General features: G+C 39.9%; 1 protein-coding gene across 2 annotated transcripts; it reads right to left on the reverse strand.

Moving 5' to 3' along the window:
- Positions 1-447: 447 nt before the first annotated feature.
- Positions 448-12,774, reverse strand: si:ch211-266g18.9 (transforming growth factor-beta receptor-associated protein 1). Of its 2 annotated transcripts, XM_048190714.1 has the most exons (14): positions 12,605-12,774; positions 12,394-12,502; positions 11,127-11,252; positions 10,237-10,961; positions 9,684-9,878; positions 8,039-8,193; positions 6,795-6,877; positions 6,202-6,546; positions 6,056-6,113; positions 5,830-5,973; positions 5,307-5,447; positions 1,950-2,109; positions 1,309-1,730; positions 448-1,206 (listed from the first exon to the last, which is right to left on the reverse strand). In XM_048190714.1, the coding sequence occupies exons 4-14, from the start codon at positions 10,898-10,900 to the stop codon at positions 1,060-1,062; spliced, it is 2,514 nt and encodes an 837-aa protein (XP_048046671.1). In that variant the 5' UTR covers positions 10,901-10,961; positions 11,127-11,252; positions 12,394-12,502; positions 12,605-12,774; the 3' UTR covers positions 448-1,059. The 2 variants fall into 2 exon arrangements, with proteins under 2 accessions (XP_048046671.1, XP_048046669.1); XM_048190712.1 differs by having other exon boundaries at positions 12,394-12,774.
- Between the last annotated feature and the right edge of the window lie 3,115 nt (positions 12,775-15,889).

Raw genomic sequence — 15,889 nt, forward strand, 5'->3', positions numbered from 1 at the left:
CTGGTCTGAGAATTTGTCCACATAAGGTGGCTTGTCTGGAGAGCACCATGTCCTGAAGTGGTGTGGAGCCTGGGTTTGTCAGGCTGCCAGTTCCACACCATGCTTGGGCTAGAAGCAGACAACACTGAGCCAACCCAGTCCAGTGGGTGTAAAAGAGATGTCGACTTGTTTATTATATAGTTTGTTCTCTGGCACCCTTCTCGAGGACTATAGTATGCAAAGGTCATTTCAGCCAAGTCATAAGACATACAGCCTCAATGAATCTATATGAAGCATGAATGAACATGGCTGAAAAGAATAGTTTATTATTATTTATACTGGCATGCCAAGGCTTTGGCTTGTACTTGAACTGTATGTCTGTAACTTGCAGAGAAAGTACAACATATTTCAAAAACCAAACAAAAAAACATTAATGCAAAAAAAGATTTTATTTGAAATTTGATATTAAATGCATTAAATTGATCAAAAGTGACAGTAAAGACATTTATAATGTTACAAAGGATTTTTTTTTTTTTTTTTTGATCATGGGCTCCTCAAAAATATAAGCAGCACATTATTAAGAATAATAAGAAATGTTTATTTATCAGCATATTTGAATGATCATGTGACACTAAAGACTGATGATGAATGATGCTAAAAATTCAGCTTTGCCATCACAGAAATATACTACATTATAAAATCTATTGAAATAGAAAACTTTCAAATAAAAAAAAAAAATGGTATTTTAAATTGTAATAATATTATATAATAATACAAATGATTTGTGCACACTGTCATCTGTCCTTTACAGGTATTTATTAAATTTAACAGTATCATCCCAGCTATACTGTGTAGTAGAAGTACATTGTAGGCCTATATTTATGTACAGTTGTTTTGGATTCCAGTTGGTGTTTCTGGCTAGCTTTGCATGTGTCATATTCTCAGCAATTTGTCCTAGTAATTGCCTTGCTGTCCAAGTAATTACAGTCTTTATTGTAAGCAACCTAGTAAGACAGCATCTGCTAGGAGTATAAATGTAGTGTAAATGGGAATAGGTGTGAATAATAGTGTCTCTGTTATTCATTGACTGCTTTCACCACCATGACAGGATATGTGTGTCAGCTCTCCTGTCGGCCTGCGCAGGAACTCAGGCCCTGTAAGACGTTTCTGGCAGGAATAGCAAACACATCCTCTGTCGACTCTGATTTTTTCGTGAGTCGCTTCCACCTGGGAGCATAAAGAATAACATTAGGATTGCTGTTTGGGTTTACTGAATATTTGGGATGCTCTTTTTACATGTTAATTGACTCCATTTATAGTGTGTCTCACCCAGGCATGCTTGTGTCTTAGAGTTTCCACCTTGGCTAGGCTCATCTCCAGACCTCTCATTCTTTTGTCATGCACCGTTCCTCTCAGTGATTCAGAAAGGAACCGCAACACAAGTTTCATAGACCAGGAGCCCGGCAGCACCCTCAACACACTGACTAAATCAAAAGACGCTGCATTTTTGTTCAGCAGATCCACTGCTGCGATCACATGATGAGTGGACTCGAGGTAGATTTGAAGCAGGGTGAGGAATATTCCCTGGGTGAACTTCCTGTCTCGTCCAGCAGAGGTCCTCCAACAGTAGCTTTCGGCAGCCTGCTGGTCTTTTTCTTCATAGACCAAAACCTGCAGGGCCTTTTTGTGTTTACCAGATTTCCCAAGCAAAATTGCTTTCTCCACATGAAGAAACGAGGATGTTATTTGGTCTGTGACAATAAAGGGTATAGCAGTTTGTTTCATTCATGGACAGTGCACAAGAAACTGAAAACAATTTAATCTACACTCTCGGAAAAAAAGGTACAAAAGCTGTCACTGGGGCGGTACCCTTCCAAAAAATACACCTTTGTAGCTTTTAAATGAGTACCGCTCCGGGGACGGCTTTTCTGACAGTGTATCAAAGGTCTTTATCCGCATGCTGTGCTCACCGTATATGGTATCAGCATTGTAGAAAGAAGACTGCCAGAGTAACTTCTGTAGTTTATGTCTCATCTCTTCCCTGCTTGTTTCATTGCTGTAGTCACCTTCGATTGACTGCAGTATCCATTTGATGTATGATTTGATGAGTGTGGTATGATGCTTTTCCTCCTGTGAATAGACAATGTGCTTCTTAAATGGAATTTTCAGTCAAGGAAAACTGACATTAAAGGGGTCAAGTCATTGATTTTTATATACATTTTGTCACTGAGATCCACTAAATAATGTTTTTTGCATTGTAATTTAGCTTGTGTAAGACTGGGCAAGGCTTAAACTCTGCTCCAAATAGCACTAAACACTTGCGGTCTTCCTACAAGTCCACACTTTCGTGACATAACACTGCTTTGACTGTTGGGAAGAAGTCTGCTATGGAGCTTGCTTTAGTGCAGATCAAGGGCACATATCGACTGCAAAGCATCCTTCTGAAATGGGACACCCTACGGGGTCTTGTGGACATAATGGACACGCGCACGCCACGGCCGTCCTAAGTCCACAAGACTACAAGTGCACAAGTGTGCCATTTGGGACAGGGCCTAGCCTTCCCCTGGCCATAGACTTAAAGGGTTAGTTCACCCAAAAATGAAAATTCTGTCATATATTACTCACCCTCATGCCGAACAGCTGATTCAACACGCTGATTCATTATGCTCCGATGCTTCCTGAAGCAGTGTTTTGAAATCGGCCATCACTATATAAGTCGTTATTTTGTTTTTTTGGCGCACCAAAAATATTCTCGTTGCTTTATAATATTAATATTGAACCACTGTACTCACATGAACCGATTTAAATATGTTTTTAGTACCTTTATGGATCTTGAGAGAGGAAATGTCATTGCTCCCTATGCAGGCCTCACGGAGCCATCGGATTTCATGAAAATATCTTAATTTGTGTTCCGAAGATTTACGAAGGTTTTACGGGTGTGGGAATGGCATGAGTGTGAGTAATAAATGACAGAATTTTCATTTTTGGGTGAACTAACCCTTTAAGACTAGTGGAATTTTCTCACTCAAACCACTGACTGCTGCTGCTTCTGATTGTTTTTAGAATGAAAAGCTGTCCATAACTGCTGGTCTAGGATCAGTTTTCTTCATAATAATAGCATATTGGCGAAACATATTTGGCAAACGATCCAGTGCGTATCTGTGTTTGCGCTTTGGAGAACGTCAAAGGTTTCTATTTACAACGTGATTTTGCAGTGTTGTGCAGCATAGACAATCAGACACATATCTGTTGATTTCTTGAACGCAATGGCTAATCAGAGGCCACTGAACAAAAACTCTGGTGTTTTGAGCGGTGAATGGATTCTGAGTTCTGCACGCTCGCTGATTCCTCTCATTATAACAAGCAATTATGTAAATAAGAGATTTATTGTGTGCAGTCAGCTTCATTGATTATAACGGAACTTTGTGAGTTGGCGATGAACTAAGATGAGCGACAGCTTTTTAGTGATTATAAAGGGAGCACTTCTTGTGCACTTTCTGCCATGACAAATCCCACAGTGTGCTTGCTTTTCTGTTAAAGGGATAGTTCACCCAAAAATGAAAATTTGATGTTTATCTGCTTACCCCCAGCGCATCCAAGATGTAGGTGTCTTTGTTTCTTCAGTAGAACACAAATGATGATTTTTAACTGCAACCGCTGCCGTCTGTCAGTGGTATAATGCAAGTCAGCGGGAACTTGGACTATAAGAGTAAATAAAACACGACAGACAAATCCAAATTAAACCTGCGGCTCGTGACGACACATTGATGTCCTAAGACAAGAAACGATCGGTTTGTGCGAGAAACCGAACAGTATTTATATAATTTTTTACCTCTAATACACCACTATGTCCAACTGCATTCATCAATCGATTCGTTTGGTCTGATCGCGCTCTGACAACAGCAGTGTTGTCTCGCGCATATACTTCAATGAGAGCGAGACATCACTGCTGTTGTCAGAGCGTGATCAGACCAAACGAATAGAGGTAATAGAGGTAAAAAATTATATAAATACTGTTCGGTTTCTCGCACAAACCGATCGTTTCTTGTCTTAGGACATCAATGTATCGTCACAAGCTGCAGGGTTTAATTTGGACTTGTCTAAGAAAGTTTTATTTACTCTTATAGTAGAAGTTCCCATCCACTAGCATTATTTGACTGACAGACGGCAGCGGTTGCAGTTAAAAATCATCATTTGTGTTCTACTGAAGAAACAAAGACACCTACATCTTGGATGCTCTGGGGGTAAGCAGATAAACATCAAATTTTCATTTTTGGGTGAACTATCCCTTTAAAATTGATTTGTGAACAAATAACAAATAATTTATCGGGAGCGTTTATGCTGGGATGTGTAGGTGGTTGCTAGGCGACATGTAACATGGAAATCTATTTAAATGTGTTTTTAAAGGGGAAGCGCATCTCCTTGGCCTTACACTGTAGATGGCTCACTAACAATTTTTAAATTGTCCATATTTTGCTGCTGTTTTTGTTATATAATCCAGAAAAATTTTACTCTTAAGGCCCATTCACACCAAGAACGATAACTATAAAGATAGATATAATGATAACTATATTAGCGTCCACACCAATGCACGATATTATTCTGTTTATTATAAGCACATTCTGCGATTCTGTCGTCTGCCGCTTTAAATACACGAGCTCTTTAAAGCAGGATAAATTCTGTCAATGTTTTTATCAACGTAGTTATCGTCTTTGGTTTGAACAGGCCTTTATCTTTGGTTCTTCTGGGACCATACTTCAGAAACATACAAATTTTAGAGTCCTATCTGTTTAGTAACCATGGTGATTTCTGTTTGAGACTTGTTAGGTCTTTAATTTAAGACTTAACTTTCTGTAATATGTTCCTGAGACTTAGAAATAATAGCATTTATCCTGCTTTCTCCTTATTACGTCACTGTGAATGGCCGGGTGAAGTTTCCGATCGCCCAGTACTGATGTGTAAACGTGGACGGTCATGTGTTGATGCCATGCCACATTAAATTTCAGAAGTTCACAATAAGTTTTTTGCAACTTAGTTTCAGTAAATCTCTTTTTAGACTGAGGAGGAAGCATTGGTTATCAAAATTATACCAGTGTTGATATCTTTAATTAAAACTAATTTCTGTTAAGTAAAATAAAACTGAAATAAAATAAAAATATTGTATTAAAAAAACTATTAAAAAAACAAAAGCACACAGCAAAATTACAAAAAATTAAACAAATTAAAATGAAAACTGAAAATATAAATATATGATATTAATATAATAATATGATATTAATAATAATATGACCTTACAAATCCTCATAAGGCTGCAAATAGAATAGTACCTTGCTGTGTAATTCATTGACTAAAAATTCCAAGTAAAGAATCATGGCAACTGAGTAGTTGGTGAGAATGGTAAGGACTTCTTCTGGTGCAAATATTATGTTGCTGCTTGCATGCATCTTTGTAAAGATCAGTATTCCAGCCTATATTAAAATAAAGAACACGATTTAGAAGCATTTCGAACAAATTGCTGGCAATGCAATAAATCAAATGCAATACTGTTCAAAATACTGTTTGGGGTCAGTAAGATTTTTTTTTTTTTTAAGAAATCAGTACTTTTATTCAGCAAGGATGCACTCAACTGATCAAAACTGACAGTAAAGACTTTTACATTGTTACAAAAAAAAAAAAATCCATTTCAGATAAATTGCTGTTCTGCAGTTTGTTTGTTCAAATTCTAGAAACATAATGTTATTTCTTTTATATTGCCATGCCAGGGGCAAAAGAGTAAACTGAACTAAATGAAATCTGTGTAACTCTGCCCTCTGCTGTTGATAAATAGTATATGATCGTTAAAATACTTGCCTCTTGGTCTCTCTGAAGAACCCAATCTGCAAATTTCAAGACGATGGGTTTGTGCTTCAGATTTGAAAGAGTATTAACTATATGCTGGACTACACTGATGTCTGAGGGGTCTTCGCTCTCATCCTCCACAATTTTAACCCAGGTCTGAAAAAAAGAAGAAGCTTACTTTCCTTCCCGATTCATCTTTAGTCATTGCTTTGGATCTTTCAGTATGATTCAAAGATACCTGAATTGCATTGACATGCTGGCCTTGGCTTTGATAGAGCAATCCAAGTGTGAAAAACCTGAAATGGCAGAAAATTAGTTTGGCTCTTGAGTGCACTAGAAAATAACCTGTAAACGCTGAAGTAGCTTCAAATGATGAGCACAAACCTTTTGTGCTGCTCCAAGTCAGGCACACACATTTGGAGGTTACAGTTATTCTGCGATGACACAAGCTGGCCCAGTTTTCCATATTCTCCTTGTTCCAAATACAGCTTAAAAAGTGCAGAGTCAATGTCCTGCGGACACATTTGGCCCTGTCCTGTTGGCCTGACTTCTCTCAGGAAGTCATCCAAAAAGCTTAGGTATTGCTGAAATGTCGGCCAGTCGTCTCGACTTAACGTCCACAGGTCCTTGGCATTGCTGACTGCTGTTGTCTGAGGTGTAAAGTCTTCACTCACAACAGGCATAGCTGGATAAAGGCTAATGATTTCCCTTGGGTCTAGTTCACCTTTACTGGAAGATAAAAGATTACACTAAAAAAAAATCGGTTTAGGATTTACAGCACTTACAGTGATCACTCAGAAATTGATTCACAAATAATTACAAAGAAACAGCAACACATTGAATTATATGTGAAATGTGAATGACTGAAATTGTATTTTCTTGTAAATGTAGTCCAATAATCTGAACTTAGAAATCATGTCAGCGAAAGCTGTCAAATTGGTTTCCCAAATACCATTAAATGTTAAAGCATTACTTACATAAAAAGCTCTTTTGCTTCCACAAAATCCTCTCTGTAGAACTTAATCATTCCAGATGTGCAGATGACATTTTTATGTAGATCCTAAAAGTAAAGTGATGGATGGCATGAAGGATTGAGATAAATGAGTATCATAGCTGAGCTATTGTTTTATCATAACCATGTATCAGCTTCTACTCCAATATAAATGTTAAATAGTAAACTTAGAGCACATTTAATACTAAAATCTTGTAGCGTATTTGATGTGAGCTCAGACATTCAGTCCTTGAACTAATGCATCTTTGATCTTTGCTTAATACCATTGTAAGATGATTTTCATCTTGATGGAATGACATCTGTGCATCCGGTTCAAGTGCTCATATGAATTACCTTGCTCAGTGTGTCTAAGACGCTCAGACACAGACCTACTTATTTTCACTGACCCCGTGACTCCGTTAAAAGGTATTATGTGCAGTTTCTATGCTTCATTCTCATATGAATATACCTACTCATTAAACAAAATCCATGTGTTAGCAGGTATTATTGACACCAATATGTCAGAGCATGGTCTATAACCTCCTGCTGGTAGATGCTGTAACTACACCATTAATCTGTGTTGTTTCTTTATTGATGACCATTCAAAAGTAGCAGTGTACGCTGACAATATGTATGTATGTGTAACAGAGGCCAGCTGGTAAAAAGCTGTGCAGGTGAATCTCACTCCCCTGGCCTCAAGAGACGCTAGAGCACGTGTCAAACTCCGCTCCTGGAGTGCCACTGTCCTGAAGAGTGTAGCATCAACCAGCTGCAAAACACCTGCCTGGAAGTTTTTAATAATCCTGAGAACCTTGATTTGTGTTTAATTAGGGTTGGAGCTAAACTCTGCAGGACAGTGGCCCTGCATGAACTGAGTTTGACACCCCTGCACTAAAAGCTGCGGTCTTTAGCGCTGTTGTTAGCGTGCCCACCTCCCATGCCAGGGACACTGGTTCAAATCCTGCTCAGAGAGCAGGTACATATAGGACCACTTACATATGTGTGTGCTTGTTTATCTATCTATCTATCTATCTATCTATCTATCTATCTATCTATCTATCTATCTATCTATCTATCAGTTCATTATTATCATTATTATTATTATTTAATGCCATTGAAATGAATAGGGGGTATTGTACACTTCCTTGATTTACACTGGCTTAATATATTACATCTTTCGAATGTGTTAAAGGAAGATAAGACATAAATCCACTTTGTTTAGTACCTTACCTTATAGGAATCCTTTGGCAAGAGATCTTGAACCCTGTCCAGCAGCGTCAGGGCTTCATCAACTCTCTGTCTCTTAACCAGCTCTTCAATCTGATCCTCCAGCGGAACTGGTGACAGCCGATGAATCTCTTTGTCAGCAACAACGAAAACACTTTCTATAAAGTGAAAGAGAAGTAAATTAAAAAGAGTTAGGAAATAGTTAAATGACTATATAATCAAAAGTATATATTATTATTAAAGGGATAGTTCACCCAAAAATGAAAATTTGATGTTTATCTGCTTACCCCCAGGGCATCCAAGATGTAGGTGACTTTGTTTCTTCAGTAGAACACAAATGATGATTTTTAACTCCAACTGTTGTGGTCTGTCAGTCGTATAATGCATGTCAATGGGAACTCCATCTATAAGAGTAAAAAAAAAACATGCACAGACAAATCCAAATGAAACCCTGCGGCTTGTGACGACACACTGATGTCCTAAGACATGAAACGATCGGTTTGTGTGAGAAACCGAACAGTATTTATATCATTTTTTACCTCTAATACACCACTATGTCCAAATGCGTTGAACATCCGGTGTGTGAGGTCTGAAAACACGCTCTGATGCCGGCGTGGCGTATACGTCAATGAGTGCGAGACATCACTTCCGGTGCTTGCGTAAACTACTCCAGAGCGCGTACACACCTCACGCACCGGATGCCGTGCACGCGCTCAAGGCAGTTGGACATAGTGGTGTATTAGAGGTAAAAAATGATATAAATACTGTTCTGTTTCTCGCACAAACCGATCGTTTCGTGTCTTAGGACATCAATGTGTCGTCACGAGCCGCAGGGTTTAATTTGGATTTGTCTGTGCATGTTTTTTTTTACTCTCATAGATTTTGTTGCCATTGACATGCATTATACGACTGACAGACGGCAACAGTTGCAGTTAAAAATTTTCATTTGTGTTCTACTGAAGAAACAAAGTCACCTACATCTTGGATGCCCTGGAGGTAAGCAGATAAACATCAAATTTTCATTTTTGGGTGAACTATCCCTTTAAGGGTCGTTGACACCATTTTCAACTAAAAAAGGAAACCTTTTGCAAGTTTTTGAAAATGATATTGTTTTCATCTCCGTGTAAACTACAAAAACATGAATTTGTGAAAACGGTGACGTCATGCATATTACGTGTCAATAGGGGTGTAGTGTTTCTTTACAAAGTGACATCGCCAACTACTGGCCTGGCAGCATAATACAGTGTTTTTAGTCGTTTCCGTGGATCTGTGTGAACGGGAATCATTTTGACAACATTGAAGTCTGTACACGAAAAACGCAAAGGAAAAACCTTTCCGTTTTTAATACATAATTTTTGTGTAAACGTACCCTTAATGGCTGCAAATTATGGCATCACTCAACAACTGCAACAAGCTCAAATTGCATACTCAAATCTAAATATTTTAAAGTCAATAGAAGCAGCCCATTTTACTTTTGTGTGAAACAGTATATTTAGACTATTTGATTTTAGATTTTATTTAAAAATGTAGCAGAACTTAATTTTTTTTTTTAAATATACAATATACGAGCAATCAAGAATGATTATGGCGCCTCTGAATTGACTGTTGAATGATTTGTGAAAGATTGATGCTGGATTGTAAAATGAACCTTCTGTTGAGATGACAGATTTGGCACTTTGTACAGGGACAGTTTGCTTCAGCTGTTGGTCCAGAATGCTGTAGATATGAACAGTCTGATTTTGTAGAACAAGCACATATGGGAAATGCACTGCAGCGTCCACCACTCCATCAGGCCACTGTACAGGAGGATGCTGGGAAGTACCATTCTTCATCACAAACATGCCTGTGTAACATATGGGCTACTGTTACTTTTTAAAGCAAATAATTAATTTGCACAATAATTAGCTCTCAAAGTGTGTCAATTGATTTTTTGTATATTCATTAAAACATGATTCAGAAGTTATTCAGTTATGTGTCAAATAAGTAGTATGAGTTATATATTCTAAAATGCCTTTAGATTAAATAATTGAAAATAAAAGGGTATAAAAACAAATACATTTAAATACAGATATATAATTGCTAAAAAAAAAAAAAGAGCTAAGATCATTTGGTCTCAGAAAAATGTAATGATAAATGTTTGAGTTTATATTTTTTTGAGCTCTTTTGTGTTTGACTCATATGAGATTAGGGAAAATTCTTACCCAAACTTCCAGGCCCATTTAAAATGAATCCTCCTTTTCCATATTTGTTGGCAATGATATTTTGTTTTGCCAGGTTATGTGGGAAAAGATCTAGGGTGGTTTGGCTATGATAATCATGGAGAAAATATCTGTCACAAGTGGCCACACACAGACACGCCCCATGCGCAGCCAGAACCACAGGCTCCTGCGGCAGAGCCACCTGCCTTACACACTCCCATCTGTCCACACACACCTTATAAATGCTCACTATTTTCCTCTTGGTCGAAGCTGCAATGAGCTCCACGGAATCAGTCTGAACCGCTGACTCACAGACACAGAAGAGTGACACATTCTGGATTTTCTTCAGGGCAGGAATAGGTTCCAGGGAGAACATGTTGAGCACAGTGACCGAACCATCCCAGAGAACTAAGAGGTGGTTCAGAACAGGGACCGCTGTCAGCTGGCTGATTGCTCCGCTTCGGCCCATCTGTCTCTTCCCCACCTCCCGCACTGAAAGGCTTTCTTCACCGCTCACGCTATTTACAGTGAGGTGCTCGACGACTCCCTCTTTGGTCCCAATATAGAGGTTTTTACCAAAACACTCCAAACATTGAATGCTGGATTTGTCTCTGCCTTTCCCTGAGGGCATTTTTTGACAGACTAGCACAGGAGTAAAGACTTTCATGGTTATTTACTCTTAATTTAGCTCTCAGTGGCACCTAAAAATAAATGAGAAACCTAGTAAACTGGGTAGAGAAAGAAAACAGCCTTCATTAGCTCAGAAATCTACATGCTGGAAAGCAAACAATTAGGTTAAATAATAAAAACACAACCAATTCAAATAATATTTTCAAGATATACAGTGTTTGTTAGCCACAATGCTAAATGAAACGAGTAAAGAACAGTCTCACCTCATTAGCGTAGAAGCTGTCAGCGCTTCATTTTTACTCAAGTGTATTTTGACCTTGCCATGTGACTCTCATCCTGAGAGGAAGTTGGTGTCAGCAGTTTTACTGCTTTTACTCTCGTGGCTCTGACTGGATGGTTGGTTGCACAATGCCAAATATCCAAGAAGGAGACATAGAGACATAAAACCTTTGGTTAAATATTTCTTGTATACCCTACACCAGTGGTCACCAACCTTTTTAAGCCCAAGATCCCTGACCTCGACCTTTTTGAAAGACAAGATCTACTTGATAGAAAAAGACAGCCCAGACTGTATTTATTATTTTTTTTTCGTTGTCAATGTAGATTCTGATTTATTTATTTATTTTTACAAGCAAATTGGCTGATTCTGATACTGGTTGCAGATATTTATTATTAATATTATTATAATAAACAAAAATACATAGCCACTTCAAATTAGAGGAACCACTGCTTTTTAATCACAATCCAAACAAACAAAGAATAAGATTTAATTTCAAGATTTAAAGCAAAAACAGAACGGTCTGACTTTATCTTTGTGAAATTATAAATGCTACACACACAAAAAAGCACAAAACAAAAACAGCAGGCTGAATGGGACGCAAATTCACTCTCTGACAGCAGGTGGCACTTATGGAGCAGCAGTGATACAGCGTTTCCTTGGTTACCGCTGTAAACAAAGCTGAAATGCGTTAATAATGAGCTAAGGTTACTTTATTCGGAGGTAAGAGGAAAATAAAATGCCATTGCCATCGAAATCTTCCTGAAGACTGATCTCCTTTTAGAGATGAATTCATAATCCCTCACCCCCAATTCAATATTTATATTTTCTTCCTATATTTCGAGCATCGTGAACAGTGAGCTGCTCTGCCTGCTACAGAATTTTCTCCTCTTTGTGTCTGTCTTCAACGTTTCTGGCCTCTTTACAGACTCAGACATAATGTGGGTTATTTACCTTTATCTGTCTGTCCCAGTAGCTCCAGAAAATAACTTAAAAATAAATACAAAAATACAGTACAAAGACTGGAGAAATGTAATGTATTTTTGTACGCATATTTCTGTTATTTTTGCGAGCTACTGGAACAGTGATAAAGATCGACCAGTCGATTGCGATCGACGGGTTGGCGACCACTGCCCTACACTGTAAACATTTTTAAGCCCGTACAACAACAAAAAAAATCATACGTTAGTAGTAGTGTATCTGTGTGATATGATGTCTGATGTCTGTAGGAAAAAAAAAAAAAGGAATCATACCTGCTTATCAAAATAGTCCTGGATAGTTTACATCTCATCTGCAAGGCCTCTCTATATGTTTGTTAAAAGAGGCCATGAAAGCCATTTTGCTGTTTTGAGGTCCACAAACCTGAAAAGAGTGAAAGAGAAAAAAAATCAATGAAACTAAAGTCTATAAACAAACTTTTGTACAACAGACAACATGTAACTTATCGTACGAGACAAAACCCACTACTTCTCCAACTTTCATGGAATCCTGCTAAGCCATGTGCCCCAAGATTGTCTAGAGACAGTCACAAACTGATTTTGGACTACATGCAAACCCTCTCTTGCAAGTGTCTGTAAATCATTATTGGTTCAAAAACATGCCATAGCCACATTCTCTTATGTCACTTCTCTTTCCCAACAAGGCTAGTTGAATAGTGTGCAAATTTTCTCTGAACTAGGATGGCCAGAATTTGAGTGGACCCTATGTAGATGAGTCACTCTCATGGTATGGCACAACAATCGGCCTGGGTGCCAATGCCAATACTGGCGCAGGTGTATTCACAGTACCTACACTGCATGAAGTGTGTGCTCAATGTAGATCTGTATAAGAAAATACACAATGTGAATGATCAGGTTAATGAAGTAATGAAATAGATAATGAATTGTATTATTTTTAGTTTATAGCTACTGCTGCACAGCTTTGAAAGAATTATCAATAAACATTATTTCAGAACTTTCCATAAAGCATTCTACAACTGTAAGGGCAGTTAATCAGAATTCTCAGTTGCCCTCAGTACAGTATAGATGTAGCTTGATTTAAACATTCAGGAATGTTCAAAAGGTGTGAATGTGACTGAATGAAACAACACTGGTAATCAAAAATGCACTATTATTAAGCACAATCACCATAAAGTTCCTTTGGATAATAATCTTGCTGTCTTTTCTTTCATAAACTGTTGCCAACTACTTTGATCATGTAAAGGCTAGAACACACCAAGCCGCCGCCGCCGAACTAGTGGCGACAAAAGCAGACTGCAGGGTTGGCTCACGTCGGCAGTGTCTGTGTCCAAAGTTGCCCTGACACACCAAACCGACGCTCGACAGCCGACGGCCAAGTAGCACGTCAGTTCTGCGCCTACGTGAGATGAAATGCCTTTCGAACCAGCAGGCGGCAGTAGCTGAACAGCCAATCAGAATGATCAGATAGCCCGACGGACCAACGAGCTCCAACACCGATTAACATTTCGAATCGGCCGAAAAAAAGCCAACGAGACCAACTTCAACCGAACGGTGCGGAACACACTGAGAAAACTTAGTCGGCCAATGAAGAAAAACTGCCCGACGGCCGACCTTTGGCTTGGTGTGTTCATGCCTTAACTCTTTCACCTCTTATTTCTCCAGTATTGGAACCTAAAACAAATTTTAAAAATGTACACATTTAGAACACACATTGGTTTTAACTGCATAAGTGCTGTTTTTAGCAGCTACATATTTTCTTTTAAATACAAAAATCCCTGTGCCCCAGTTCACAGGGGTTTTACTATGAACACATGGTTTTACAAACAGGTGTGTTTGATCAGGGTTGGTGTTTGATAGGGTTGTAGCTAAACTCTGCAGGACAGCGGCTCTCCAGGACTGACATTACCTACCCCTGCTGTAGCCTAAATAATTCTAGTTCCATTCAATACTTCACTCGTACTGCGTAGCTAGATGCAGTGGGGAAAACTCCTTTTTCTCAGACTACTGAAGCCTTTTTCATAACGCAGAGAAAATGCATAGCCATTGGTTCTTGCAGTTAAAGTAAAACAAACCAATGACGAGGCAGCGGCGCTGCACGAGCCTATGGTGATGAAGCCGAAATGGGCGGGATCATTTGGCTAAAAAAGCAGGCATTCAGCTTGTGGCTACCTTCATAGTTGGAGCCTCTCTACCTCTCAAGTGTTTCAGAGAATGCTGGGCCTCATGGCCTCTGCATGCAGTCATGCAGCCCTTTGCATGCAGCCCCTACAGTACTGGCTGAAACCACAAGTTCCGTCCCAATGCTTGGCAGCACAGATGCTTACGTATTAAGGTGGACCAAGCTTGCATTGCAGCCCTGGCCCCTTGGAAGAACCGTTGCTGGTTTGAGCAGGGCGTGGCTCTGGGGATGACATGCAGGAGGAAGGTCATATCGACAGATGTACCCAACATGGGTTGGAGAGCTCTGTGTGAAGCAGATCAGCCTTTGGCGCTTGGTCAAATGAGGAAAGCAGGCTGCACATCAGCTGCCTGGAAATGCTGGCAGTTCATCAAGCCTTTCAGACTTTCCTGCCAGACCTGGAAGGCACCAAATCCTGGTCCGCTCAGACAGCATGACAGTGGTGTCCTACATAAATCGCCAAGAAGGGGTCTCCTCAAAACATCTCTTCACTCTGGTGAAGAGCCTCTTGGAAAGGGCACATTGCAACCTGCGTTCACTGAGGGCAGCGCATGTGCCGGGCAAACTGAACCAGGGAGCAGACATGCCTCGGAAGAGTGGATGCTCCATCCTCAAACGGTTCAGAGAATCTGGGAGATCTTCAAAAGGGCAGAGGTTGACATCTTCGCCTCAGAAGACACCTTTCACTGCCCAATTTACTTTTCACAGAACAGGGATGTGTTGGCCCATGACTGGCCCAGCCTTCTCCTTTATGTTCTCCCCTGATCCCCCAGGTGATTAGGTGAAACAGAAAGCACAATCACAAGGTTCTCCTAGTGGATCCGCTGTAGAGAAACTGACATTGGCTCTCAGAGCTTTCTCAATTGCTCATAGCAGCCCAATGGCCCATTCCCCTGAGATGGGACCTCCTCTCTCAGGCGAACAGGATGATCTGGCACCCCCGGCCCAAGCTGTTGGCTCTGCACTTACGGCCTCTCGATGGGAGCCTGCAGACCTTCCCGAGAACATCCTAAATATGATTTTACAGGCTAGAGCCCCCTCTACAAGACACTTCTATGCCCTTAAATGGTTGGTCTTCTCCGCATGGTGCACAGTCTGCAGCGAAAACCCATCTTCCTGCGACATATCTTTGATATTGTCCTTGCTCCAAGAATTGTTGGATAAGGGTTGTACCACCTCCACTCTCAAGGTCTATGTGGTGGTTATAGCAGCTTTTCATGCTCCTGTATGGCCTCCTGTATGGCATGGCTTCATCCTGGGCATGGTCCAGTGGTGTGTCCATTGCAGAAATCTGTGCGGCGGCCGGCTGGGCCTCACTGTCCACCTTCGCCAGGTTCTACAACCTGGACATCCCTGCACTGCAGGCTCGGCTTCTGCATAGCTGGTCTCTTGGAGCTTGATCCTCTGGAAACCCACACTCCTGTTCTGAGGCAGGACCTGTTCTGAGCAGAGCTTAACCTTAGCTCAAACTGGCTAGAATTCCCGGCAACTCCGATTAGATCTGGGTCATTGGCTTCAGGCATTTGCCATAGCTTCTTCTATGCTCTTGGCCCTCTTAAGTGTCTAGACTGTACGAAATTTTAAGAATGATTATTCAGGGCTGGGCTTGAC

This window comes from Megalobrama amblycephala, linkage group LG5 (assembly GCF_018812025.1).
Source record: "Megalobrama amblycephala isolate DHTTF-2021 linkage group LG5, ASM1881202v1, whole genome shotgun sequence".
In the NCBI taxonomy this organism is placed as follows: domain Eukaryota; kingdom Metazoa; phylum Chordata; class Actinopteri; order Cypriniformes; family Xenocyprididae; genus Megalobrama; species Megalobrama amblycephala.

Coding starts and splice junctions, on each gene's coding strand:
- si:ch211-266g18.9 (XM_048190714.1), bottom strand. CDS start 10,900: ATGAAAGTCTTTACTCCTGTGCTAGTCTGTCAAAAAATGCCCTCAGGG. Junction 6,547..6,794: donor GAAGCAAAAGAGCTTTTTAT/GTAAGTAATGCT, acceptor TTTATCTTCCAG/TAAAGGTGAACTAGACCCAA. Junction 1,207..1,308: donor TAAGACACAAGCATGCCTGG/GTGAGACACACT, acceptor TTATGCTCCCAG/GTGGAAGCGACTCACGAAAA.